The sequence below is a fragment of the Ptiloglossa arizonensis genome, chromosome 7 (assembly GCF_051014685.1).
Source record: "Ptiloglossa arizonensis isolate GNS036 chromosome 7, iyPtiAriz1_principal, whole genome shotgun sequence".
Classification (NCBI taxonomy): domain Eukaryota; kingdom Metazoa; phylum Arthropoda; class Insecta; order Hymenoptera; family Colletidae; genus Ptiloglossa; species Ptiloglossa arizonensis.
Window position 1 is genome coordinate 6,538,005 of NC_135054.1, and position 24,724 is coordinate 6,562,728.

Consider the following 24,724-nt stretch of genomic DNA (forward strand, 5'->3'; position numbering starts at 1 on the left):
GTCGTTTCGTTTCCTTTTTTGTTTTGTGAAAATAAACATTTTATTCAATTATATATACTCCATTTTGGAAAACGAAATGACTTTCCGAACAACCCAATATACGGTTAGTAAGGAACGTCTCTTACGTCTACCGTTACATCTGCGGATTATTATATTGTTCGTTTAGGAACGGTCGTAGCGGAAGTCACAGCGACTGACGCTGACACGGGAATTAACGCGGACCTGATTTATAGAATACAAAAAGGAGCTTTCGACGACTTCACTATTAACGAAACGACAGGCGTGGTAACGGTATTCAGAAAATTGGACTACGATAACAAAAATACGTACCACGTGGAAGTAATAGCACTCGATAAAGGTATACAGTACATGTATACCTTCACCTCGTTTCACTTCACCGTGTTCGGAATTACATAAAAATTGTAATCATCGATAATTGATAATCATAATTTCATTCTCTTTAGGAACCCCTAGTTTAACTGGAACAACAACCTTGATGATAAACGTTGAGAACAGTAACGACAAGGCTCCGTACTTTACACCGGAAACTCAACGAGCCGAAGTCACGGAAGATACACCTATTGGCACTGTCTTTACATCGCTAAAAGCTACGGATCCGGACAGTGCTAACTTGAACGCATTAAATTTTGCCATTTCTGAGCCGATTACCGCGATCGATAGAAACGGTCAAAGGGTCAACGACAGCAAATCCTTCAAAGTATATTCGAATGCTTTGTTCTTTCGTCTTCGTTATCAAGTACTTTTGTAACCGAATATTGATCATATTTGCAGGACTTTTTTGCGGTCGATCGTGCAACTGGCCAAGTGTCGGTCGTTAGACCGTTAGATCGTGACAGTGCAGCAACCGTGAGCATCACTGTCGTTGTTAGCGATACAACAGCACCCACATTGCAACAAGGAAGAGGTACCAAATGAAAAATACAATTAACAATTAAATTAATTTATAGAATATACGGAGGTTTTTCACATGACCAATTATCAGCAATTTTATGATAATCTTTATCGGATAAAAGTCTCTTTTACGTTACGACACAAATTCTTTCGACGAATCTTGCTCGATTTCAAACGAAATATTACCTAATTTGGTCCCTTGTGCCAAATTGTTTTTTATTCTCTTCAATGAAACTAAAGCTCAGGAAACAGCATTTCGATACTTGGAAAAGTACACAGCGAATCGGTAGAGGAGATGCTTAACACGCTTGGAGAAAATGATTACCAACAAAACGTTTGAATCATTGAAACATTGAGATCGATGTATCAATCTAGAAAGGGATTACTTTCAGGATGACGTAAGTCAAACTTCAAATAATTGATTAATGAAGATTCTGCAAAGAGAGTTCAATTGCTATTCGTTTTGATGCTATCTGATATAAGACTGAACACGTTTGTTTACATTTTGTGATCACTAGTTAACCTTCGACCATATGTCATTGTACGCATCTTAAAAACTCGATTAGAAGGTAAGCAAGAACACATATCGTTTCATTCAAAAAAACCAAGTTGCCTTCGTATCTCTAATTTATACAACCATCTACGAAACACAACGCTTTACGAAACGACCTTGGATTTTATTCTGGTTGAAAACCAGCAAGATTTGTCCATTACTAAACGTGAACAAATTTTTCGTGTGAACAGTTTTAAATGCCTCACACTGTATATTATACACATTGGCCAACATTCGACCATCTTATGAAAAAAGTGTATTTCTAAAAATAGTACGGTATCGAGGAAGCAATATTATTGATATTTAATATCTTCCTCTAATTTCAAACAGGTACACTGGTAGTCACAATTATCGATGTAAATCATATGGCTCCGGAATTTTTGAAACCATGGACCAGAGAAAATCCACGATATTTAATAGAAATGCAGGAGGAACAACCCACAGGGGCTGTTGTGGGGGCGTTTACAGCAGTAGACACGGATAGCAACATAGCAGGATACGCGATTGAACCTCCGAGTCCCTATTTCACTATAGACAACATTACAGGTTATTCGCGTTTCCTATTTTTTGTTGAAGAAAGCGAAATGAGAAAAATTTAGTAAAATTTCTATACTTTATAGGAATTGTACGAACTAGTCAAGTTATCGATTACGAAGAAACAAAACAATTGGAGTTCACAGTAGTTGCCTATGATTCTGGAGTTCCTCAATTGTCCGCAGCTGCGAAAGTAACAGTCACTGTAATAAATGTTAACGACCAAGATCCTAAATTCGAAAAAGAATTATACAATGCATCTGTAAAAGAAAACTCGCCCCCAGGCACTCACGTTACTACAGTGAAAGCAATTGACGGCGACGAAGGTCTATTCGGAGAAGTTAGTTACAGCCTTATCGGTGACCATGCTGCTGACTTCAATATTGGTAACTTTACGAATTCTCTCACAAAATTAAATAAATTCACCTTCTTTGACCTTTGTTTTGCAAATATTCATTCGTATAAAATTACAGGACACGAAACTGGGGAAATTACTGTTGGCGGTGCGGCCGTTCTTGACAGAGAAATGACACCAGAAATATCTATAACAGTAATGGCCAGTGATGGGGCTCATATAAATTCTCGTCGAAGTACCACTGTCCCAGTACTCATAAAACTTATCGACGTTAATGACAATCGACCAATATTTTCCCAACACAGATACAGAGCTTCTGTTGCTGAAAACTTACCTGTAAATCCTCCTGCACCAATTTTGCAGGTAACTAAATTTCATAAAAGTACCTCAAAGTTACTAAAAACTTTTTGAAATCAAATATCAAAAGATACTGATACACAATGTCTTCGTTACAAGGTAAGAGCTGTAGATGATGACGAAGGAATTAATGGAGAAGTTTGGTACACTATAGTTTATGGAAACGAGAACGAATCGTTTTCCTTAAATCGTGAAACGGGAATTTTATATCCTGGTACAGCACTTCTTGGTAGAGCTGGCTCTTACAGTATTAAAGTAAAAGCAAGAGATGGTGCTGGTAATGGGCCGCACTCGGATAAGTGCTCCGTTGATATACGAGTAACGCCAGTGAATCAACACAAACCTCAGTTTGTTATACCCGAATTAACAAACGCTACTGTTGAAGTTCCCGAAGTACGTAAGAAAGTAATTAATTTATTGAAAATTATTTATTATAAAAACATTGAATAAAACTGTTTCAGAACGCGGGTGTGCCAAATTATTTGATATTAACGGTGAAAGCGATCGATAGAGATCCTGGTGAAAATGGACGCGTGAGTTATCACTTGAAAGTTGGAAATCGAAATACTCAAGAGACGGAAGAATTTTTGGTAGATCAAGAAACAGGCGAATTAAGATCGAAAATTATTCTCGATCGTGAAGCAAAGAGTAAATTCGAGGTAAATTGCGACTATATATTTTACCTTTATCATATCGAGGTAAGGTCCTTCAGGGACTCCAATATATGTTTTTTTTTTATATCATTCCATATCTATCAAATATATATTCTTTGGAATTTTTTATATTTTTGTTATAAATGTTTTATTACTAATTTCGATCGATAGGGACGAAAAAAGAAAAAAGTCAACTAAAATGATTTTTACAATAAAACTAAAAACGTCGGGAAAGATCTAAACGATCTTTGTGTATCATGTTCTGGCATGTCAGTTTCTTTCTTTTTGCTTCTTTCGATAAAATAATTGAAAGTGTATTGAAATAGACTAATAGCACAGTGTACAATGTCTATCTATATCTGAATTAGTGAGAATGAGTAAAATACTTATATTAATTGTTATATTATATTATTTATCATATTTTACATCATAACAATTATTTGAATATAATATATCAAGATATTATTTTGATTTATTTAGTATTCTTTTGAGACTAACATCTCTTTATTGTTAATTTGTTTCAGCTTGTACTCGTAGCTACTGACCACGGTACTCCTACGGCATACGAAACTTTGCGACTCCTTACGGTACAGTTGGTTGATACAAACGACAATGCGCCGCAATTTTATGACGAATATCATTTTCACTTATCAGAAAATCGTCCGAAAGGTTACTTTGTAGGAAAAGTAACCGCGGAAGACAAAGATGAAGGCAGACACGCCAAAGTATATTACTATATAGAAGCTGGTAAATAGCAACGTCAATTCAAGACTATTGAAAAATGTTACAGAATCTGTTTTTATACGAAAATATTTTTCAGGAAACGAAGATTATGCTTTTTACATGGATAAATCCGATGGCAGTATTTATGCAAATAAATCATTTGATCGTGAAAACAGAGACAAATACATTTTGTCGATTCTAGCTTCCAATGATCCTGATATTTATATAAATCCCATAGATGCAGGTCGTCCATTAACGCAAAATATAAATCATGGACATGTAAATGTAACAATAACCATTCTAGATGAAAATGATAACCCACCCATTTTTGAACGTAATGACTATTACGCTGGTGTCAATTCGATGGCAAACGTTAACGATTTCGTAACAAAAGTGACTGCATCAGATTTAGACGTCGGTGATAATGGTACACTTCATTACTACGTTACCAGTGCAAATCTCTACAAATATGGATCAGAAAAACCTAGCGGCTCTATAGTTCCGAGTCCTTTCAATGTAACTCAAGATGGTAAACTCGTCACAAGTGGATATATGGCCGAATATAATCAAGACAGATTTATTGTTGAAGTTATAGCAAAAGAAACTGCTATTCCAGAGAGATACGCCATGACGAGAGTGCATGTAAGTTTTATAGATATTTTCGTGTACGTTTAATTGTTAAATTCTTTATTTTGTATTTTTTTAAAGGTTTGGGTATTTGAGCCTTCACAGTTAATAAGAGTTATCCTATCACGACCTCCCGAGGAAGTAAATCGCGAACGTGATGAGATTGTATCAGAATTATCGAATGCAACACAAAACAGAGTTGTTGTTGATGACATCCGGTATCACGTAGATGCATCAGGTCACATTCGTAGAGAATGGTAAGACCGTATTTCTAAAAGGATTACGTTTTTAACATAATATGTAGAACATAATATTTAAATATATTTTATAGGTGTGATATGTATTTACATGTTGTGGAACCAAAAACTCAAACCATTGCTCCTGTACCGCAAGTACTTAAAGTTATCGATGCAAAGTATGATTTCTTAAAAGATTATTATGCAGGTTTTGCTATTGAAAATGTTGTGGTAAGTATCTTCCATGTCCAGAAATATAATGACATAAAACTGATCAATAACAATAAAATTTCTTCAGCCTGCTTATGCTGGAGTACAGGAGGAACCTTTTGATCCTGCACTGGCAGCTTTAATAGCTTTATTAGTAGTCTTATTAGTTGGTGCAGTTACAGTAACAGTAGTTTGTTGTTGTTTGCGTCATTGGTAAGTTTTAAAAACATACGTACAGTAGTTGCTCGCTTTAGCGTCCGTCATTATGCCCACCTTTAAGCGTCGAGCAAGACGTTACCTGCTACCATACAGTGATTAGAGAGAGTCACAGAGTGGAGGAAGAACCAAATCTTCAGATCTGGTTCCGCTCTACTACTCTTGTTCCAGCCAATGGCATAAAAGCTGATTCGAAACGGTAGTAGGGAACCTCGTATTTCTGATATACAGAGACAACTGACGCTGGAATTTATTAATACGTGTCAGTTACCTGTATCTTGTTTACACTCGTCCCCTTTCCTCTTTTCAGTTAAATTCGTAAAATTCGTAGAATTCACCCTTCCGTTCTGGTCCCGATAGCAGTCGTTAAAACGACCACTACTGTACTTTAATTTTTTAATATGTACTATTGTACATTTTAAATACATTATTTTATGTGACATTTTAGGGTAATTACTGTGCCAAATGATATACGCAAAAAAGATGGCCTAATAAAGAAACAAATTATCGATGAGTTAAATACAACAGAAAATCCTTTATGGATTGAACAGTAAGTTAAAGTATAACCCTTTAGATAAACATGCTACTACATGATACAATATATCGCTACTGTAACGATTCTAGGAAACTCAAACTATACGAAGAACAAGAGTTAACAATGCAAGTATTTAGCGAACCTGAAGGCGGCCTAGGGACAGAAAGACGGGGAAGTGGTGTAAGTGTTGGTATGGGCGACACATCTCAAGATAATACTTATGCTACTATACAACGTCCACTGCCTACTAACAGGCACCGTCCAACTACACCAGATTATACAACACTTCCAGGAAATCACAATGTATGTGACCAAATTTATTACACTAAACCATCAAATCTATTTTAAAGATCATGTCCTTACATTATACGTTGTTTTACAGCTTTATGAATCAGCCATGGGTTTCCAAGGATCTACCTTTCAGCCATCCTCAAATGTAATGCCACAACTTACACTTGATCGTGATGGCCAACCCCAATTTGTTTCAGGATTAGTATAAATTAAGTTTCACGCCAATCCCTTATTCAATCAATGTATAACTTCATCACCATACATTGTAGCTCTTTATTCACAGCTCTAACTGTTGCACGCGCCTTCAAGAAAAAAAAAATACTCGCATGCACACACCTTTTCGACAATAATCTGATAATATCGTTAGGTTTGTCTGCGAGTAGACGCGTGTATAAGAAGAGCGAGAAATATCCCGAATTACTCAAAAAGTTCTACCCTAACTGTGCACCTTTTGCTATTTCAGTTTGAACTCTTCTGCAACAATGAAGAATATAAAATGAAGAGTAATGATGAATGACAGTCAATATTATTGGAATAAATATTTCCCTGTAGCTGGTGTGTGCATGTGTATATGTGTGCGTTGCCAACCTTGTGGTTTCATCTAACTAATTGTTAGATTCACTATTAGGAAAATCAAAAATGCTAGATAATAGACACTGTGAAATAGCTTAACGACCGAAGCTTGGCACGACAGATATATGTATATAAGTGAATGTGTAGACTCCGTCCAGCGCAGTTTTTTTTATTACTTCCTCACTAGTTTAGTATTTATATAACTTGCGTACGTTTTACAAGTGAAAAAAAAGAACGTACTTATAGTGTCATTACTTTCTACATGAACAAATGAATGTCATATTATGGCATTAACACAACAAAGTGTTGTAGGTAAAGAACAAGCTCATATTCTTAACGATACTTGTAATAAGAAAAAAAATTTGATCGAGATATCGACATATATCATACGTTCACGTACAACTATTCTTTACCATATATGTTATATTTATTTAAGTTAGGGTTAAATGACTGATTTTATCCGAATAATCTGTGATTTGATTACGCCCACGTATGTACGTGATGATTAACTTGCATTTGAGATTTCGTACGACTCATTGGCGATGGGCGGATATAGTCATATCATAGCTAGTTAAATGGAGCCATTCGCATCAAATTTCAATATTATGTGAGAACATAATCATTCTGCGTTATTTGCAAAGGCCACATCACTTCTCATCACTTAAACCGTCCTCAGCAAAACACGTGTGCATTGGGGTCTGCAAAATTTATTGCGAATGGCTCTCACCATACAATATATCATGTACTCCAAAAACAATAACTTAATGATGATCATGTTATGTCTATGAGCATTTAATGTAAAACTAATATCAGTATCATGATATTATTAGATGGTTATAAATATTCCAGTTCGTAAAAATATCTGTTTATTGATTATAAATTTATTGTAACATATTTTATGTAAGCCATTGATAAAAAAAATATTCGTACGTTGACATTCATCACATCTTACATCAAGTGAAAATAAATATCCAAATCTGTGTACATTTAATCTTTTTTATTACTTTTGCATACACCTTTATCCAAATGTTTGTTTTCTGTCTTAGAATTAGAATTACTATTTTTTATTTTTGGTGCATAATTAAAAGTTTCAATTACTGAATTGGGCTGATCAGTCCATAATTTATAGCCTTTATTTGTAGGATATTTTTTAATACTCAAACATGTCAAACATGTCCATTTTATTGCTTTTATAGGTTTTGAAACTAATCGTACTTTTGCTGTTTCACCAGGTATTAGTGGACACTGACAGCATTTACAAATTGTCTTTTTGATATCAGATTCTCTAAAAAACAAGGAATATATGAATTAAAATAGTACTTACATTCGTAAAGCAATATTGATTGTTTAAGTAAAAGTACTATTTTAATTTATAAAACTTACATTCGTAAAACTGATTTCTTTGCGCATCCTATCATTGTGTTACCATAATATGATGCTGCTACTCTATTTTTTAATGCCATTAGGTGGCTTGCCTGAATAGAAATTTGTTTCAATCTATTTATATTAGTAATTACAATAGTAGAATATAAAAAACTGTCAAGAAATATGATTACCTGATACAGATAATTCATTCTTTCAAAAATGTCTTTGCCTTGACATAATTTTGTATCTGTATCTAGAGTAATTGTAAAATATATATTTAAATACGTATATTCCATGTGTCTTAAAAATATCAAAAATTACAATTTTGTACTTACTCATAATTATGATTAAATTCAATTCAAAATTCTGATTGTTATTTGCCGAAAGTTCTTTTAAGGTATAATTTTGTTATCATAAAAATTAGCTAATCACATAAAAAGCTAAATTTTTAGAACTTATATATAATAAGATTGATTCGAAACTATTTTAACATCTAATATTGATGTAGATACAGGTTATCTTGTATTGTTATACATCGTATTTTGAATCGATATTTAACGTGACAATTTTTCCAATATCGATACTAGTTTACATACATATCGATATTCGATATAAGCGTACATATTCGTTCATTCGTTGTAACATAATAGGTCCTAAGAGAAATAGACCAATCACTAATCGCGAACTTACCTATGGTCATTTTAAATTTTCCGCTGGTCTTTACTATATGCTGGTTACTAAAGATTTATCTTATACTGTTTTTAAATATCAATAAAAGGTCAATATGTTATTTTATTTATATAGTTGTGAAATATTTGTTAGTATATCTCTTTTGTATGCTTTTCATTGACTTGTGACATTTCTAATTGCATTTTTCAGTCTTAGTATAAATGTTGAGATTGATGGTGGTACAATATTCTCGTTTACTAGTAATATTTTTCCATTACTATTGTTCTGTCATCCAAAGTTATAAAATTAATTAATATACCTTTACTAAATTAATCAATGTACTTTTTACTTATTTTATAATATTTAATGAAAAGATTTTCTCTTATCCAAATTTTGTATTAAAATATAATATACTCATCTATCAAAAAACATTCAATGATAACAATTATAAAAAATATATAAATTTGAAATAGTACAGGTGACAATTATGTAACTTTCAAATTCATTTCTTCAATAAATCGTAAAAGTATCTGGAATAAACTGGTTCCTCTGGACGTTCCCTTGATGGAGTACATATATAATTTTTATACAGCATAGGAGTATCTGCTGAAAATGATGCTAAACTATTAATTATAGGTGTTGTAATTGAATGTGATATATAACTGCTATTAGCTGGTGATGGTAATTGCTTTTGTTTTTCTTCACAGTTCGAACTCAGATCAGTATTAACCTCGTCTTCCAAATTTTTCATTTCTTTATAAGAGTACTCATTAGACAAATTACTATTACTTACATTTGTTCTGTAAAAGACAAATAGTACGTTATTAAAATAATAAATACCTTTATGTAAAATTGTAACAAAATAAAAACTTACTGATCTGGGATATTACTTTCATAACAATATCCATATTCTGCTAAAACAGACTCTAAGCTATCACTCTGTTCTTTCAATAACTCATATTGCTTCTGTGTTTCTCGAAGAACCTCTTTCATGGATGCTGAATGTGGTGACTTAAATTCTTCTTTTGTGCTCGATAAAACTTCCTCTATACCATTCTAATATGATAAAACATAAAAGGATATTAAATAATAATAAAATATAATTAATAAAATTCAATAAATTGATTCATGTTAAAAACCTGTGTCTTTTCTATAGTATTCCATAGTGCTTTAAGGTGAGAATCTGTTTCTTCAGTATATTCTGTGAAGCATCCAACTAAAACCTGTGGCAATTCCCATATCTTAGATAATTTTTCAATACCATCGTCAAGCTGCCGTGCTTTAAAATTGAGCTTCTCAAAATAGTTTGAGCACATTATACAATACGAGTATCAAATTCCTGTTTTTTTGTATAGCTTGGATATTTAAACGCTAAGTAACTGCTTTTAAAATAACTGTAATCATTTCAGCCAATATTATACATAAAATTCCCCAAATATGTAACTAACTTCATAATTATTTGCAAAACTTGTATTTTTTTACCCATAAAACTTAAAAGATAAATAAAACTATAATTAAACTAAAATATATTTAAATAATTTTTACCTAAAACAATTTTGTTAATAAATATTTATAATTTACTAAAAAATTGGTAATATTCTAATTTCACTTTTCCTGTATATATTATTAATCGTCATAATATATAAAAAGTACAAAAGTTCTTTATAAAAGAGATTGATATTTTTAAGATGGTATTTTGCATAAAATACATTTCAAATAGAGAGTCATGTCAGAGAGATTCAAACTAGAGAGAGGTCCTCTAACATAAATCGTTTGTTGCAGCACATATTGCACATATTGGAGGCGTAAGTACTTACTTCATTAAAGTTGATTCAGATATCCCATAATTTAATTGAGTGGCGATTAATTTAGTGATTAAAGGCTACAGTTTAGTTCGTCTAGCAACAATAGGTAACGCTAGTAGACACACTCGTATTTAGAATGCATCAGTGATTACTAATACGATATATTTGAATATCAATGAAATTTAGGACCACCAACTCGAAATTATAGTTTGAAACGTTAAAATTCAAACTCTTTAAGAAATTGGAAACGTAAGGAAGTGTTTATTTTTAAATACTTTTTTAATCATGAATAAATGAAGTATAATAACTGTAAGAAAGCATTGAAAAAGGTACAACACGTTTGTACAAAGTGAATAATCTTTGTGGTGGTATTATTTAATCATTTTAATCGTATTCTGAAAATTGTATTGTAGTATAGTATAATGTTCTATTATTTTTCTATGATATAAATTATAAACAATATAATATACTCATAGTATTGGTATATTTACTTTTATGAAACTAAGATTATAAATTATTTTTATAATATATACATTGTTTGTTTGCAGAAAATATAACATGGGATAACCATTCAGGAATAGGAAACAATTTTATTCTGTTTAGAATAAGCAGATTAGGAAACAAGAGAATGCAAACTCTTCTCAACATCAAGACGTAGACAGAATGTTGCCTAAAATGGATAGTAGCATGTAGCAATCCAGACTTGATAAATAGAACATTGAAGTAAATACCTATAGATTTGAGACTAACACTTTAAAGCCCATTATGAATTAAATTCTGTACTCAATAAATCAACAGTACCTACTTTTTATTTACTAAGTATATATATATATATAACTTACTTTTAAGTTAAAGGTAAGTTAAAATATACTTTTACTTGAGAAAGCTAAGTTAGCAGTGGAATTAGCATCCTCTTGCACGGTAGGGAATATCATACAAATGGAATTACTTATCTATAATGTCGATAAATTATGCTCGTGGCGTCATCTATTGGTGGAAATTAGAACAATTCTTCGACAAACTTGAGCGTTTCTCCACCAGGTGTTTTCACACCTTAAGTGTAGTTTAACACTTTCTCCAATAGATGGCCATCCATGTAATTTCGATATGTAGAGAAATATTCATTTATTCTATCGCACGGTTTCTTCAATTGTCTTCGTTTGTTCTAACGAATATTTCAAGAAATTGATGGCTCTCAAGCCATTATTTATACTAGAACATTTTTAATAATTGTTTAATCTACGGTCCTACGACGGTTCTTAATAATTATGATATATAAACATCAAGATATTGCGAAGTCTGCGGAGGCAAACGGTTCCGCTAAATGTTTGTTTATTTCCGTAATTGTTATTAACATTTTTGCATTAAAAATGATCGATTCGCCCAGAACAATTAATTTTGATCGAGCTTTGGGTATAAACATGTTTCTCAATGTTTCAAAGCATTGAAAGTAACAATTGTTTATTAGATAGATTAATTTAACATTTTTCAATTCTTATAATTTTCGCAAAAGCGCGGAAATTCAATTAATCGCTTTTCTAGATAGAAAAATCTTCGTGACGAACACTTGTGAATGCATAATCGATACGTGTAGCCTTGACAATGCCGGTTGAACCACAATGAAAAATTCCATCACGAACAAAGAATATTTCAACGAAATGATATTTCGTCAAACAAACGTCAAGATATTGCGAAATTTGCGAAAATTGCGAGATTTTCGAATGAATGCCCGAACTTTTGTTAGAATTTTATCGTCGATTTTGGGCTTTGGTAACAGGAGAACATGGTACTCGTGAAGGTATTTTTATTCCTGGGATTTTGGGAATGATGTAAAATTCCAAGAATTTTCGCAAATTGAGATTTTGCGGGATTTTCGTACAAATTTCTAAACTTTTGCTAGATTTTTCGTCGATTGTCGGATTTGGTAACCGGAGAACACGATACACGAGAAGGTATTCTTATTCCGGGGATTTTTGGAAGTGACGTCAAATTTCAAGAATTTCTGCTAATTGAAATTTTGCGAGATTTTCGAATCAATTTCTGAAATTTTGCTAAAATTTTTTATCGATTTCGAGACATTGATATCAGGAACACATGATATGCGAGGAAGTGGCACGATTTCACGGAGTCTTAGAAATGACGTTAAATTCCAAGAATTTCCGCGAATTGTGGTTTTGCGGGAATATCGAACAAATTTCTGTACTTTTGCTAAAATTTTTTCGCTTATTTTTTGCTTTTAGTATCAGAAGAACATGATAGTCGAGGAGGTGTTGTTTTAGGTATTTTCAGCGATATGATAGGATCGGATTAAGGAAATAGAAGCAAATAATAGGCAACAAGAAGTCTTCTGTTGTTACACAAAATGAATTTATTTCAAACACATCCTTACATCACAGATACAATTACATTCTTTCGCTTCATTATCATACTCAAACTTTCATACGCATTGTAAAAATGTTGTTCCTTAAAGTATTCAATTGTTTCTTATATAATAACTAACTAATCTAAATTCGCAGCCAATTAGCTCGGTACTAGCTGCGACGACGAATTATCGTTCGTCGCGAGTAATACCGATTACCAGGTCTCACCACGTGGAGGTTGCTGCGAGCGGAGACCCGGAGGGAGATAGATGGAATCAAAGTTCCATCGATCTCCCTCGATACACGATACAAACGAAGATACTAAACCAAAGAGATGGAAGGAATCAATGTTCCTTCGATCTCCTCGTTTAGTTCTGCCAAGCAATTACATTATGGAAAAATTAGGCAAAATTGGGAAAGACGCGACACGAACCGTGCAGTTGGTCCTACTAGGTCTATCCCGTTTCCCCTCCGTGGTTCCGATTCCAGAGAAAACGAACGACGCCTACCACTCCCCTAGAGGAGTGCCCCGTTTCTCCATCTTTACGACGAGAGGGTCTTATTTTGGAGGCTTTCGCAGGGACCGGCAAAAATGCCTGCTCCTGTGCTCGCAACATGCCCCCTCTGGAAGCGGACACACCGGAAGAGACGGCGATAGACCGTTCGGACTACTTACACGGCCGGCCACTTGCTTGTACAAGAAGCAGTGGTGACCGGACCGAGGAACGAGGAAGCGAGCAAAATTAAGCTAAAGATTGGATAACTGCTTGGCAGATCACAGCCTTAAAAGTAACTTATTCTAACTGCAGAGATAGAAGGAATCAATGTTCCTTCGATCTCCTCGTTTAATTCTGCCGAGCAATTACATTATGGAAAAATTAGGCAAAATTGGGAAAGACGCGACACGAACCGTGCAGTTGGTCCTACTAGGTCGGTCCCGTTTCCCCTCAGTGGGCCCGATTAAAGAGGAAATGCACGACGCCGTCCACTCATATAGAGTGCCCCGTTTCTCCCAACTCCGCGTCAGGAACCACGCAAAGCGTGGACCTGACTCACGAAGGATGACAAAGAGAGGGTCTTGTGGCACAAGGGCTTCCACAGGGACCGGTGCGAACACCTGCCCCTGTGTTCGCAGCATATTCTCTCTCAAAGCGGACGCACCAGAAGAGACGGCGATCGAGCGTTCGGTCCACCTCCACGGCCGGTCACTTGCTTATGCAACAAGCAGAGGTGACCGGACTGAGATACGAGCAAGCGAGCAAAAAGAAGCTAAAGATTGGATAATTGCTCGGCAGATCACAGATATTCGTACATGGTGACCTTAAAACTAACTTAGTCTATACTTAGAATTAACAGTCCCGCGGAGGATGCAATACATCAGTCCTCTTCGTTCTTCGTTCTTCGTTTTCCGATACATTTAAGAGAATGTATCTAAGAGAAACCTAAGAGAAATCTAAAGTCAAGGCATAATAGAAAATAGAAATGAATTTCGTTAGTGGAAAAAAAATAAACATGGAAAAACAAGTAGAAATTAAAATCAGAGAACAAATGAAATGAATTAGACAAAGAAACAATTAAAAAAAAAAGAAAGGATTGACAGAGTGGTCGCCAGTACTGACCACCGCCTACCGGCGGCCAGTACCGGTTACCAAGGTGGGGGGTCCCCCTTCCGTAAACCTAAAACGAAGAGATCCGTCCACCTCGGAGGCTCCAGGAAGAATGAAATTTTAAACAACCGGCGGCTCCTTATATACCTACCGCAAGGTCACTTACCAGTGACTTACCGTTATTTCCATTGTCTTTGTTCGATCTAATCGAATATTTCAACAAATTGATGGCTTTTTAGCCATTATTTATATTAGAACATTGTTAATAATTGTTTAATCTACGGTCCTACGACGGTTCTTAATAATTATGATAAATAAATATCAAGATATTGCGAAACTTGCGAAGGCGAACGGTTTCGGTGAATGTTTGTTCATTTCCGCGATTGTTACTAACATTTATGTATGTTCCCAATATTGATCGAACAATGTGCATCTTATTTATGTATTGCAATTAATTAAGAAACTTATAGAAATTGATTTTGATCGATACTCGATGTTAAAACGTGTTTCGTAAAGTTTTTAAGCATGGAGAGTAACAATTGTTCATTAAATACAATAATTTAATATTTCTTTAATTCTTATAATTTACACAATACGCGTAGAAGTGGTATTTTTTACTTAAAATCGCCGAAATTCAATTAATCGCTTTTCTAAATAGAAAAATCATCGTGACGAACACTTGTGAATCGATAATCGATACGTGTAGCCTTGAGAATGTCAGTTGGATCTCAAAGAAAAATTCCTTCCCGAACAAAGAATATTTCAACGAAATAATTTTTTAAGTCATTATTTATAACAGGGCATTGTTAATAATTGTTTAAGCTATGGTCCTACGGCGGTTGTTGAAAATTATGATAAATAAATATCAAGATATTTTGAAATCTGTAAAGGCGAACGCTTTCAGTAAATTTTTGTTTGTTCACGCGATTGTTCTTAACATTTACGCACATTCCAAATGTTAATATTAGAATTTGCATCTTGTTCGTGCATTATAAATCATTAATAACTTTACAAATATTAATTTCGATCGAAAATCGAGAAACATATAAATATAAAGTTTTACTTTAATCTTCGTTCAAATTTAATTTCTATAGGCAAATGAATTATTTACGATGTAGAAATACGATGCATTCTGTAACATAAATCTTCGAAACATGCATAAATGTTAATAACAATCGCGTGGATAAACAAAAATTTACTGAAACCGTTCGGCTTCGAAGATTTCGCAATATCTTGACGTATGTTTATCATAACTATTAAAAACCGTCGTAGGACCATAGTTTAAACAATTATTAACAATGTTCTAGTATAAATAATGGCTTAAAATATCATTTTATAGAAATATTCGATTAGATCGAACAAAGACAATCGAAGAAACCGTGCGATAAAATAAATGAATATTTCTCTACATATCGAAATTATAGTTTGTATGCATGCATATATGGTCTGAACGCTCAGTAACACACATATGTCACACGGCAATGAAGTGAGTTGCCATCTACTGGAGAATTAGTAAACTACACTTAAGGGGTGAAAACACCTGGTGGAAAAACGCTCAAGTTTGTCGAGGAATTGTTCTGATTTCCACAAATAGATGGCGCGACAAGCACAATTTACCGACATAAGAGATAAGTATATCCATTTGTATGATATTCCCTACCGTGCGATAAAATAAATAAATATTTTTGTACAAACTTTTGTATGTTTCATCTTTCGAATAAATGTAAAATTAAACCTTCCACGGTATATTCTAGCCTTCCTTTATACATTAAAAAAAATCTTTAATCCTCGAAATGAAGGCTTCACGTATCGATTATTGACTCACAAGTGTTTATCACGATGATGTTTCTATATAGAAAAGCGATTAATCGAATTTCAGCACTTTTGAGTAAAAAATACAACTTCTACGCGTATTGTGTAAATTATGAGAATTAAATAAATGGTAAATTATCGCACTAAATAGACAATTATTACTTCCGGTGCTTTAAAATTTTACGAAACAAGTTTTTACTTTGAATCTCGATCAAAATCAATTTCTATAAGTTACTTAATCATTTATAATGCATAAATAACATACATATTGTTCGATTAATTTTGGGAACATGCATAAATGTTAGTAACAATCGCGAAAATTAACAAACATGTTCTCCGATAGATGACAACCCATATAATTGCCACGTTACAAATGGTTGGAATTGCGCGTTCAGAATATATTTGTATGCATACAAACAATAATTTCGATATGTAGAGAAATATTCATTTACTTTATCGCGCGGTAGGGAGTGGCTTTCGAAAGGAGATACTTATCCGTAATGTCGGTAAATAATGCTTGTGGAGCCATCTATTGATGAAAGTTAGAACAATTCCTCGACAAACTTGAGCGTTTCTCCGCCAGGTGTTTTCACCCCTTAAGTGTAGTTTAACCCTTTCTCCAATAGATGGCAACCCATGTAATTACCACGTTACAGGGATTTGTAATTGCGGGTTCAGAATATATTTGCATACATACAAACTATAATTCCGATATATAGAGAAATATTCATTTATTTTATCGCACGATTTCTTCGATTGCATTTCTTCGATCTAACCAAATATTTCAAGAAATTGATGGCTTTATAGCCATTATTTATACCGGAACATTGTCAAAAATTGTTTAATCTACGGTCCAACGACGGTTGTTAATAATTATGATAAATAAACGTCAAGATATTGCGAAGGCTGCGACGGCGAACGGTTTCGATGGATGTTTGTTCATTTCCGCGATTGTTACTAACATTTATGCATGTTGCCAATATTAATCGAAGAATGTGCATCTTATTTATGCATTACAAATGATTAAGTAACTTATAGAAATTGATTTTGATCGAGATTCGAAGTAAAAACGTGTTTCGTAAAGTTTTAAAGCAAGGAAACTAATAATTGTCTGTTTGGTACATTAGTTTAAGATTTGTCTAATTCTTATAATTTACACAATACGCCTAGAAGTTGTATTTTTTACTTAAAAGCGCCGAAATTCAATTAATCGCTTTTCTATATAGAAAAGTCATCCTGATAAACACTTGTGAGTCGATAATCGATATGTGTAGTCTTGATTTTAAGGTATCAAAGATTTTTTGAAATGTTTAAAGGAAGGCTGGAATGCAGAGAAATTACATTATGCTGATTTCGTTTAATTTTACATTTATTCGAAAGATGATACATATAAAAGTTTGTACAGAAATATTTATTTATTCCTATTGACACGTTCCACTTGCCAATTTCCTCGTGATATATCCGTCATTATCTTTACACGTTGTATATTTTCGATGTTATAATAATCTTCAAAGGCATGTGACGTGAACTCTGTACCTCCTGTTGGGAATTTATAGAGTTACATTCTCAAAACCAAGGCCCCTGGTCCTCCTGTCACCACATACCATTCACAAAACCAGAGAAGAAATTCAGAATGGGTCGTTGCCAGTATGATTGGCATCAGGTATACTTTGGGTTTGACAGACCTGTACAGTAAGCATAGCAAGTTGGAGCTCCTGAGGGATTGGGTGGGCGACCTAACCGCCGTGATGACGTTGAGGGGAGCCAATGATTATAGAACCGTATCCTATGAAGTGGCGACCGTCTTGTCAGGGCTTCCCCCGCTGAATTTGCTCACGGACTCACATACAGCTTACTGTCAGTTCTGATTGTTAGTGGCAACATGTATTTGAAAAGAGTCGAGGTTGGATAATCAAATTATAGCCTGCTATTGATAAATTTGTGACGGAGTTTCAGAGTAGATTTGGTCTTGGAAGAGGGAGAGTGAAACTAAAAAGTCTTAGTGGTTGGCGATGGCTGATGACTACGTTTGGACTACGATTTGTACATCCGAGGAAAGTATGTTTGAATATGGCAAGCGTCCCGACCCACAGTAGTTTAGATCCATCAAAACAGTAAAAATAAATTAAATATTTAACCTGATTGAAAATTAATGAAATTTAAGCGATATATATTCTTAAATCCACGGACTAAATTTGAGCATAAAAACTGGATACTATATTTTTATATCAATAGAGATCAGTTCAAATCTACCGATATAGCATTAAAGAGTGGTCTTTTAGCTATATCTATGTAAAAAATGACGGAAATGATTATACTTTTATCCGTTAAAAAAATACCTTTTCTCCACTCATTTTTTCTCGTTTTTTTCCTCCATATAGTTAAATCTACAAAAATCACGATAAATCTTGTACGAATATATTTTTCGGAAAACACTTAAGAGATTGAATAAGAAGTTTTTCCTGTTACTTGCATCTCAAATAATTAGAATGATATATTTATATTCTGTTTACCAAAGTCGGTTTACGCTGTATGGAGTATGGTGTACAGAATTTCAGCAAGCTTATAATAACCACAACTTATTTAAAATTCTGAATACAATTATAGTGACATTACATTCTTCGATATTTATTGTATACACGTGTATTTTATTTTATGAATTAAATAAATAAAATTTTAGTTATTATTTAGAACATTTACCATCTATTAATGGTAAATTCTAGGCATCCTTTGAATTAATATTTCGATCATATTTCAAGTAATATTTCTCCAATTTTCATTTAACCGTTTCCACGAATGTTTTTCCAACATTGATATTTCTCAATCGTTCAATACATGCTTTGGGAGAATTAACTGCTTGCACTATTATTTATAAATAAAACAAAAAGTACATAGTTTAAAAACGGTAGTAAAGTAATCCGTATTGCTTATTTCTATATGTGAATTGAAATAATACCACTGTTATAGTCACCTTTCAATAATTATGCTATGAAGTATAATAAAAAAAAAAGTAGTTTCAAATTTTAACACACAGTGTAATTCTAATCTGTTTCAATAAATTCATTTCTAGTATTGCGAATAGATTTCTTTGTTTTCTATCTTACTTCCTTCCCTTAAATGACCCTAAATTATACCAAACTAAGTACCAAGTGTTATTTGATCATAAGACCAAAAGGTAAATATTACAGAATAGAGATCTGACAATAAATGGGATTTAAGAATAATATTATGGAAGATATATAGTTGTCATAAAATACTATAAAAAATAAAATAACACAAAATACAAATCATATATATAATATAATAATTCATTGTTATAATTTATGACTGTTTCAATCGAAACTGAAGTCAGTTAAATTGGCGCGTTTGAATGGAAGAACAGATAGATGGCGCCAGAGCAGTGATAAAGATAGCCATTAAAACTACATCGTAAATACATATCTATGAGTGTAGAAATAGGATATTATCATTATCTCCACTGGTTTTCGCTAGGAAAAATTAAAACTTAAAAAAGACTTATACGTACGATGTAGAAATGTAGAGTACAAATACTGCAAAACTTAGAATGCTTCTTTCGTCAGTTACTAAAAAATATTTGATTAAGTATGAATGGTAATTTGTTTCTTGCATCATCTACCTACAAAAAAGACATTAAAGAATATGAGCTTTTTATTTTACATGAACATATTTTCGTATACCTGTATCATAAGAATGTCCTTAAACTTTATAACAACAATCCATTAAATTAAACATTTTAATAGAAATTTTATTTAGAATATTACAACATTGCTTTAATGTCTTTCTGTGGGATAACGTCTAAGTTTTTTGGCAAGGCTCATATAAATTACTTCCAAAAGTATCTACTTATCCAATACATATATTTTACATATTTAAACAATTTAAAATTTTAATTTTAAATCAGTTTTAATTCACTTTGATATAAGCTTTAATTAATATATGTACTTTAATTAAGGTTGCATTCTATTAAAAGAATGTACACAGTGTATCTAAAGAAGTATTATCTGTGGTAATAACAAAACGATAGAACCAAAAGTATCCACCCTAAGTCAGTATTTATTCTGCACAAACTTAAGTAGAATAAATTAATAATTTGTTAGACGTCCATTTGATCTCATTATAAATTTTAATTTGTTATACATAAATTAAACAAGTTCTTCCGATGAAATTTATGCTTATCTTGTTCCATTCGTCTCCCACAATTTTTAAATTCATTATATAATTCCCAAATTGAATAAATTCTAACTTAAAATATATTAATTAAAGTTTACGTTATCTACAAAAATATTTGCCTACTTCATATGTTATACACCATATATGAATGTTACTTTTGTAGGTAACTATATATGAGAACATTATATATTATGTAAAATGCTATTGGTTCTGTGCAAAAAAGTTTAAAGTATACATATTGAATTATAAGGAAAAACAAAAAATGTATTAGATATACAGTTTATAAAGAAAATATACTTTATAAACTTTTTCATTAATTTTATGTTATATTGTCAAGCACTTGTATATTAAAAATGAAAACACTATAAAGTATAATCTAATTATATGTATTATTAGAGTAAACCAAAAATAGGATATAATTTTTACGCGTTTTGATACTTTAATCAATATCTAAGCAATTAAAGTAAAATCATTAATAAAAACAAACACTTATAACGATTTCGTTGCTTGAAGTTTCGTCGTCATTTAAAGATTTTCAAATATTTAAAAACTTTTACTTCACAGAATTTTTAATTGTACAAAAATATATAAGTAAATGTAAAATGAAATAATAAAATTGAATGATATACAAGTATTAAAATATATGAAAAATGTTGAGTTTATTTCTCGCAGAAATATGTGCCTACACATGTAGTTGTAACACAAATCAGATTACTTGTCAATTGACAAGATTTTGTAATGTCGGAGAAGTATTCTTAAATTAATTCAGATTTAAACTAACGTAAAAGTATTTTTGACCTATTAAATATACGGTATTTGTTATACACTTCTCATACCCAACGTCCATTTTCAGGCGTAATGCTCGTAGCGGATTCCAGGGGAACGCTATGACGGCAGTGTGACAGTAAAGGAAAAGCTATATAAATGTGAAATTGTAACCGCACATGAACGCGATTCAGGAATTTATGATATTAGGTGCAACGGGTAATGCCTACTGCAATATTGTTAAACAAAACTGTTTCGTGTGACATCAGTAGAAATGTAGTTCACGTTATTTAAAGAACATTTTGTGGTTTGATTGTACATACGGATATTTTTTATCAACTAAGGTTAATAACAAACTCATTTGTTCCATGACTTCCCTACCGAACAATACGTGAGTAAACGAATTTCGAAATCAACCTTTATATTTATATAGTGTAAATTAGAGCAATGGATACGAATTAATATGTACGTAAATTAATATGAATGGAAAGTCATTACAAGTAAAATAATATTACCGAATTATACGTATAAAATTAAAGTGATTTTATATGAAAACAAATTTCTGTTTCACATTAACACTGGTTTATTAAAGTTTATTGTTCTTTCAGGTCAACAGAAAATGACAGTATTAGATACAGAAGAAGACGCGGATAAACGTTCAGTTCCTCCTAGAAAGAAATTTTGCTTATCCCTTTCTGGTCGTGAACGTACAATTTCTACCAACATCTCTCAGGTTCCTCAGATATTAGTTAAAGAGAGCCTTCTGAACAGAGAAACTTTTACATATAGTATGTAAATATTATTATTTAATAAATTGTAACCTTTTATTACATTAATATAAAGTTATAGATTTTACACTTATTGATTATAAAGGTACAAGCAAAATGTTGAATGGCTATCGCAATCAGCTAAACAATCATCAAGATGGAAGTTACGACGTATCAAATAATGGTACAGAAGGATTAAAAATAGCTACTTTGTGTAATTTAGGAAATACATGTTTCTTAAACAGTGTGATATATACTTTACGATTTGCACCATCCTTCCTACATAATTTGCACCATTTAGCTACTGATTTATCTAATATAAATGATAAACAATTCCAAACTAAAGTAAGTTTTACTTTATCCAAGAAAAGTGATTTTTCATAATTTTATATAAAGAAGTGAAAGTATTTTAAGTTATATTCTTTTTATGGCAGATAAAATCATCATCTTTGGGTAGAACTGGTGTGTCACTTACTTCAAGTGGTAGTCGTAGTTGGAGTAGCAAAGATTTATTAGCTCTGGCTGGACCTACTGGAGATAACAGTAAACATAGAATACAAATAGCTACTGAAAAATTACATGAATTGTTTATAGCATTACGTGCATCCGAAGCAAGAGAAAACAGTGAACCATATCAGCCAGATGCATTTTTACAAGCTCTTAGGTATATATTATAGTGAAAGCAAGAATTGGACCTATATGTATTGTAATTTCCCTCCTTTTTAGAGATGTCAATCCTATCTTTGAAGGAAATCAACAGCAAGATGCTCATGAACTTCTAGTGTGTTTACTTGATAACATCAGGGAAACATTTCAGTTGTTGGTCAGGCATAGAGAAAGTCAATTTGGACAAAATAATGGTGGATTAGTAGACTTTTCTACAGAACATTTAGCAGATATGCATACAGAAAGTAATAATTCTAATAAGAGAAGCATTTGCAAATCTAGAAAAAAGAAAAAGATAACAACACTAGGAAGTTCATTGTGTCTTGTACATTCGAATTTAAATGGTGTATCAGCATCTTCCAGACCATATGAAAACGGTCATGCTGAATCTTTGGAAAGTAACGGAGATATTAGTAGTCGTAGACCAGAGAGCAAAAAGTGCTTTATTTCTGAAGATTTTGAAGGAGTTAGTCTTTTGCAAACCACATGCCTTGAATGTGAACATGTTACAGAAAGGAAAGAAACATTTTGCGATATATGTGTGCCTATTGATATTGACCGATCAAACGAAACAGGTAATGTTAATTATGTTTACATTAAATGATCAGCAATAATTAGAATGTGGGTAAAATTATTTCTAGATGAAGAAGGAAGATCAATGGATAGTAGTGAAGTATATAAACGTGCGGTAGTTACTAGTGAACTTCTTTGGGGCAGAGATAAATATTGGTGTGCTAGTTGTCTTCAATATAATGAAGCTCGAAGGGCTGTATGTTTTCCATCTTTACCAAGACTTCTTATACTGCAGTTGAAAAGATTTTCTACCGCAGCAGGGTAAGATTATGTATCCTCTTTTATCTTATTGAATTGAATAAACAAAATTTTTATACAAAAAAGTATGTATTGTATTACATTAGGTCGATGGAAAAAATTAATAATCACATGCCAACACCATTAACCTTACAATGTTTTTGTGAAGAATGCAACAATGATCAATCTCGTGGAACTACAGGTGGCAGATCAGAATCTCGACACGTGTATAAACTCTATTCTGTAATTATGCACCAAGGTGCAACAATGACAGCTGGTCACTATGTTGCTTATACCCGTTTACCTGATGAATCTGCATTTGCGGAGTATTTCCAATGTGATCGAGATAGTAAGCGACAAACTTCTGGTCAGAGTAGTAGCAGTACAAGTACAAATTCATCTTCATCGGATAAAACGTCCGGTATATTAAAGTACTTCAGAAGTAAACCAAGTGCTAGTGAAACTAAGGAACAGTTAATAAGGCTCGGTTGTCGTAGTATGGATTGTTGTGGCATTCGACGTCACAAACATTCTAGTACTTGGTTGGAATGTGATGATGAAGCAGTACATGTAATTCCATTACGAGAATTGGAAGATAAATTAGCGCCAAATCCGCGAAATTCTGCTACTCCTTATCTCTTGTTTTATGTGAGGTCCATGACATAAGCATTATTCTCCTCATAAAAATGTATTAAATATCAAAACTAAAAATACATTAGGCCTCTTCACTATTAATGATTGCTCTGTGATGTCACACACATTCCAAATCTGTTTACTCTGTATGTACTCTACTGGGCTTAGATGAGCGTGTATAATTTCCTAGAAAATAAATTATATATTGGAAACTCGTTAAAGATTAGAATTTGGTAGTTAAGTGATATGCAGTAAGTTGTTCAATTTAAATGATGATGCTAATCAAGTCTTGCTATCAGTATCACAAAGTGTCAATTTGTATTTAGATGATTAATGTTAGTTGGTCGTGGAGTATTTTATTTTTAACTTATCTCTGTAAAAATAAAAGTGTGTATTCTTCATTTTATTTTCTTATTCTTTTTAGCTTGTAGATATTTTCGTATTTAACTGAAAGCATAAATATGATATTTATGATAATAATGTAAGTTTATGTCATAGC

At 32.6% G+C, this 24,724-nt stretch overlaps 4 protein-coding genes and 1 long non-coding RNA gene across 12 annotated transcripts in view; 3 read left to right on the forward strand and 2 right to left on the reverse strand.

Annotated features, from left to right (window-relative positions):
- Positions 1-7,760, forward strand: part of Cad87a (cadherin 87A) — a 450,687-nt gene extending 442,927 nt beyond the window's left edge. For both annotated transcript variants that reach the window (XM_076316271.1, XM_076316272.1), the window contains 16 exons: positions 167-358; positions 465-718; positions 793-925; positions 1,796-2,011; positions 2,086-2,385; positions 2,473-2,717; positions 2,811-3,104; positions 3,173-3,370; positions 3,889-4,111; positions 4,185-4,729; positions 4,796-4,971; positions 5,046-5,181; positions 5,249-5,373; positions 5,825-5,926; positions 6,001-6,214; positions 6,294-7,760. In XM_076316271.1, the coding sequence (XP_076172386.1) occupies positions 167-358; positions 465-718; positions 793-925; positions 1,796-2,011; positions 2,086-2,385; positions 2,473-2,717; positions 2,811-3,104; positions 3,173-3,370; positions 3,889-4,111; positions 4,185-4,729; positions 4,796-4,971; positions 5,046-5,181; positions 5,249-5,373; positions 5,825-5,926; positions 6,001-6,214; positions 6,294-6,410 (3,470 nt within the window). In that variant the 3' untranslated portion in view covers positions 6,411-7,760. The remainder of the gene's footprint in view (positions 1-166; positions 359-464; positions 719-792; positions 926-1,795; positions 2,012-2,085; positions 2,386-2,472; positions 2,718-2,810; positions 3,105-3,172; positions 3,371-3,888; positions 4,112-4,184; positions 4,730-4,795; positions 4,972-5,045; positions 5,182-5,248; positions 5,374-5,824; positions 5,927-6,000; positions 6,215-6,293) is intronic.
- Positions 6,929-9,042, reverse strand: Rpp21 (ribonuclease P protein subunit Rpp21). 2 transcript variants are annotated; one of them, XM_076316273.1, is made up of 4 exons: positions 8,831-9,042; positions 8,332-8,440; positions 8,159-8,250; positions 6,929-8,060 (listed from the first exon to the last, which is right to left on the reverse strand). In XM_076316273.1, exons 2-4 carry the CDS (start codon positions 8,434-8,436, stop codon positions 7,763-7,765), a joined length of 495 nt encoding a protein of 164 aa, XP_076172388.1. In that variant the 5' UTR covers positions 8,437-8,440; positions 8,831-9,042; the 3' UTR covers positions 6,929-7,762. The 2 variants fall into 2 exon arrangements, with proteins under 2 accessions (XP_076172388.1, XP_076172390.1); XM_076316275.1 differs by having other exon boundaries at positions 8,332-8,393; positions 8,476-9,040.
- A 72-nt stretch (positions 9,043-9,114) lies between these two features.
- On the reverse strand, positions 9,115-10,152 carry LOC143149272 (uncharacterized). The gene is made up of 3 exons (XM_076316489.1): positions 9,949-10,152; positions 9,684-9,865; positions 9,115-9,609 (listed from the first exon to the last, which is right to left on the reverse strand). Exons 1-3 carry the CDS (start codon positions 10,123-10,125, stop codon positions 9,312-9,314), a joined length of 657 nt encoding a protein of 218 aa, XP_076172604.1. The 5' UTR covers positions 10,126-10,152; the 3' UTR covers positions 9,115-9,311.
- A 352-nt stretch (positions 10,153-10,504) lies between these two features.
- On the forward strand, positions 10,505-11,350 carry LOC143149273 (uncharacterized). Its single transcript, XR_012992734.1, has 2 exons — positions 10,505-10,614; positions 11,163-11,350. It is a non-coding gene; the product is annotated as an uncharacterized LOC143149273 (long non-coding RNA).
- A 7,043-nt stretch (positions 11,351-18,393) lies between these two features.
- Positions 18,394-24,626, forward strand: Usp1 (ubiquitin specific protease 1). 6 transcript variants are annotated; one of them, XM_076316500.1, is made up of 8 exons: positions 18,394-18,451; positions 21,438-21,568; positions 21,958-22,137; positions 22,223-22,461; positions 22,551-22,780; positions 22,843-23,357; positions 23,424-23,616; positions 23,700-24,626. In XM_076316500.1, the coding sequence occupies exons 2-8, from the start codon at positions 21,529-21,531 to the stop codon at positions 24,256-24,258; spliced, it is 1,956 nt and encodes a 651-aa protein (XP_076172615.1). In that variant the 5' UTR covers positions 18,394-18,451; positions 21,438-21,528; the 3' UTR covers positions 24,259-24,626. The 6 variants fall into 6 exon arrangements, with proteins under 6 accessions (XP_076172615.1, XP_076172613.1, XP_076172614.1 ...); XM_076316498.1 differs by lacking the exon at positions 18,394-18,451 and adding an exon at positions 19,827-20,005; XM_076316499.1 differs by lacking the exon at positions 18,394-18,451 and adding an exon at positions 19,827-19,996.
- The last annotated feature ends 98 nt before the right edge of the window (positions 24,627-24,724 follow it).

Coding starts and splice junctions, on each gene's coding strand:
- LOC143149272 (XM_076316489.1), bottom strand. CDS start 10,125: ATGTGCTCAAACTATTTTGAGAAGCTCAATTTTAAAGCACGGCAGCTT. Junction 9,866..9,948: donor ATACTATAGAAAAGACACAG/GTTTTTAACATG, acceptor TTATCATATTAG/AATGGTATAGAGGAAGTTTT. Junction 9,610..9,683: donor GAAAGTAATATCCCAGATCA/GTAAGTTTTTAT, acceptor TGTCTTTTACAG/AACAAATGTAAGTAATAGTA.
- Rpp21 (XM_076316273.1), bottom strand. CDS start 8,436: ATGGAATATACGTATTTAAATATATATTTTACAATTACTCTAGATACA. Junction 8,251..8,331: donor GAATGAATTATCTGTATCAG/GTAATCATATTT, acceptor ATTTCTATTCAG/GCAAGCCACCTAATGGCATT. Junction 8,061..8,158: donor AAGAAATCAGTTTTACGAAT/GTAAGTTTTATA, acceptor CTTGTTTTTTAG/AGAATCTGATATCAAAAAGA.
- Usp1 (XM_076316500.1), top strand. CDS start 21,529: ATGAACGCGATTCAGGAATTTATGATATTAGGTGCAACGG. Junction 21,569..21,957: donor TATGATATTAGGTGCAACGG/GTAATGCCTACT, acceptor TTGTTCTTTCAG/GTCAACAGAAAATGACAGTA. Junction 23,617..23,699: donor AGATTTTCTACCGCAGCAGG/GTAAGATTATGT, acceptor GTATTACATTAG/GTCGATGGAAAAAATTAATA.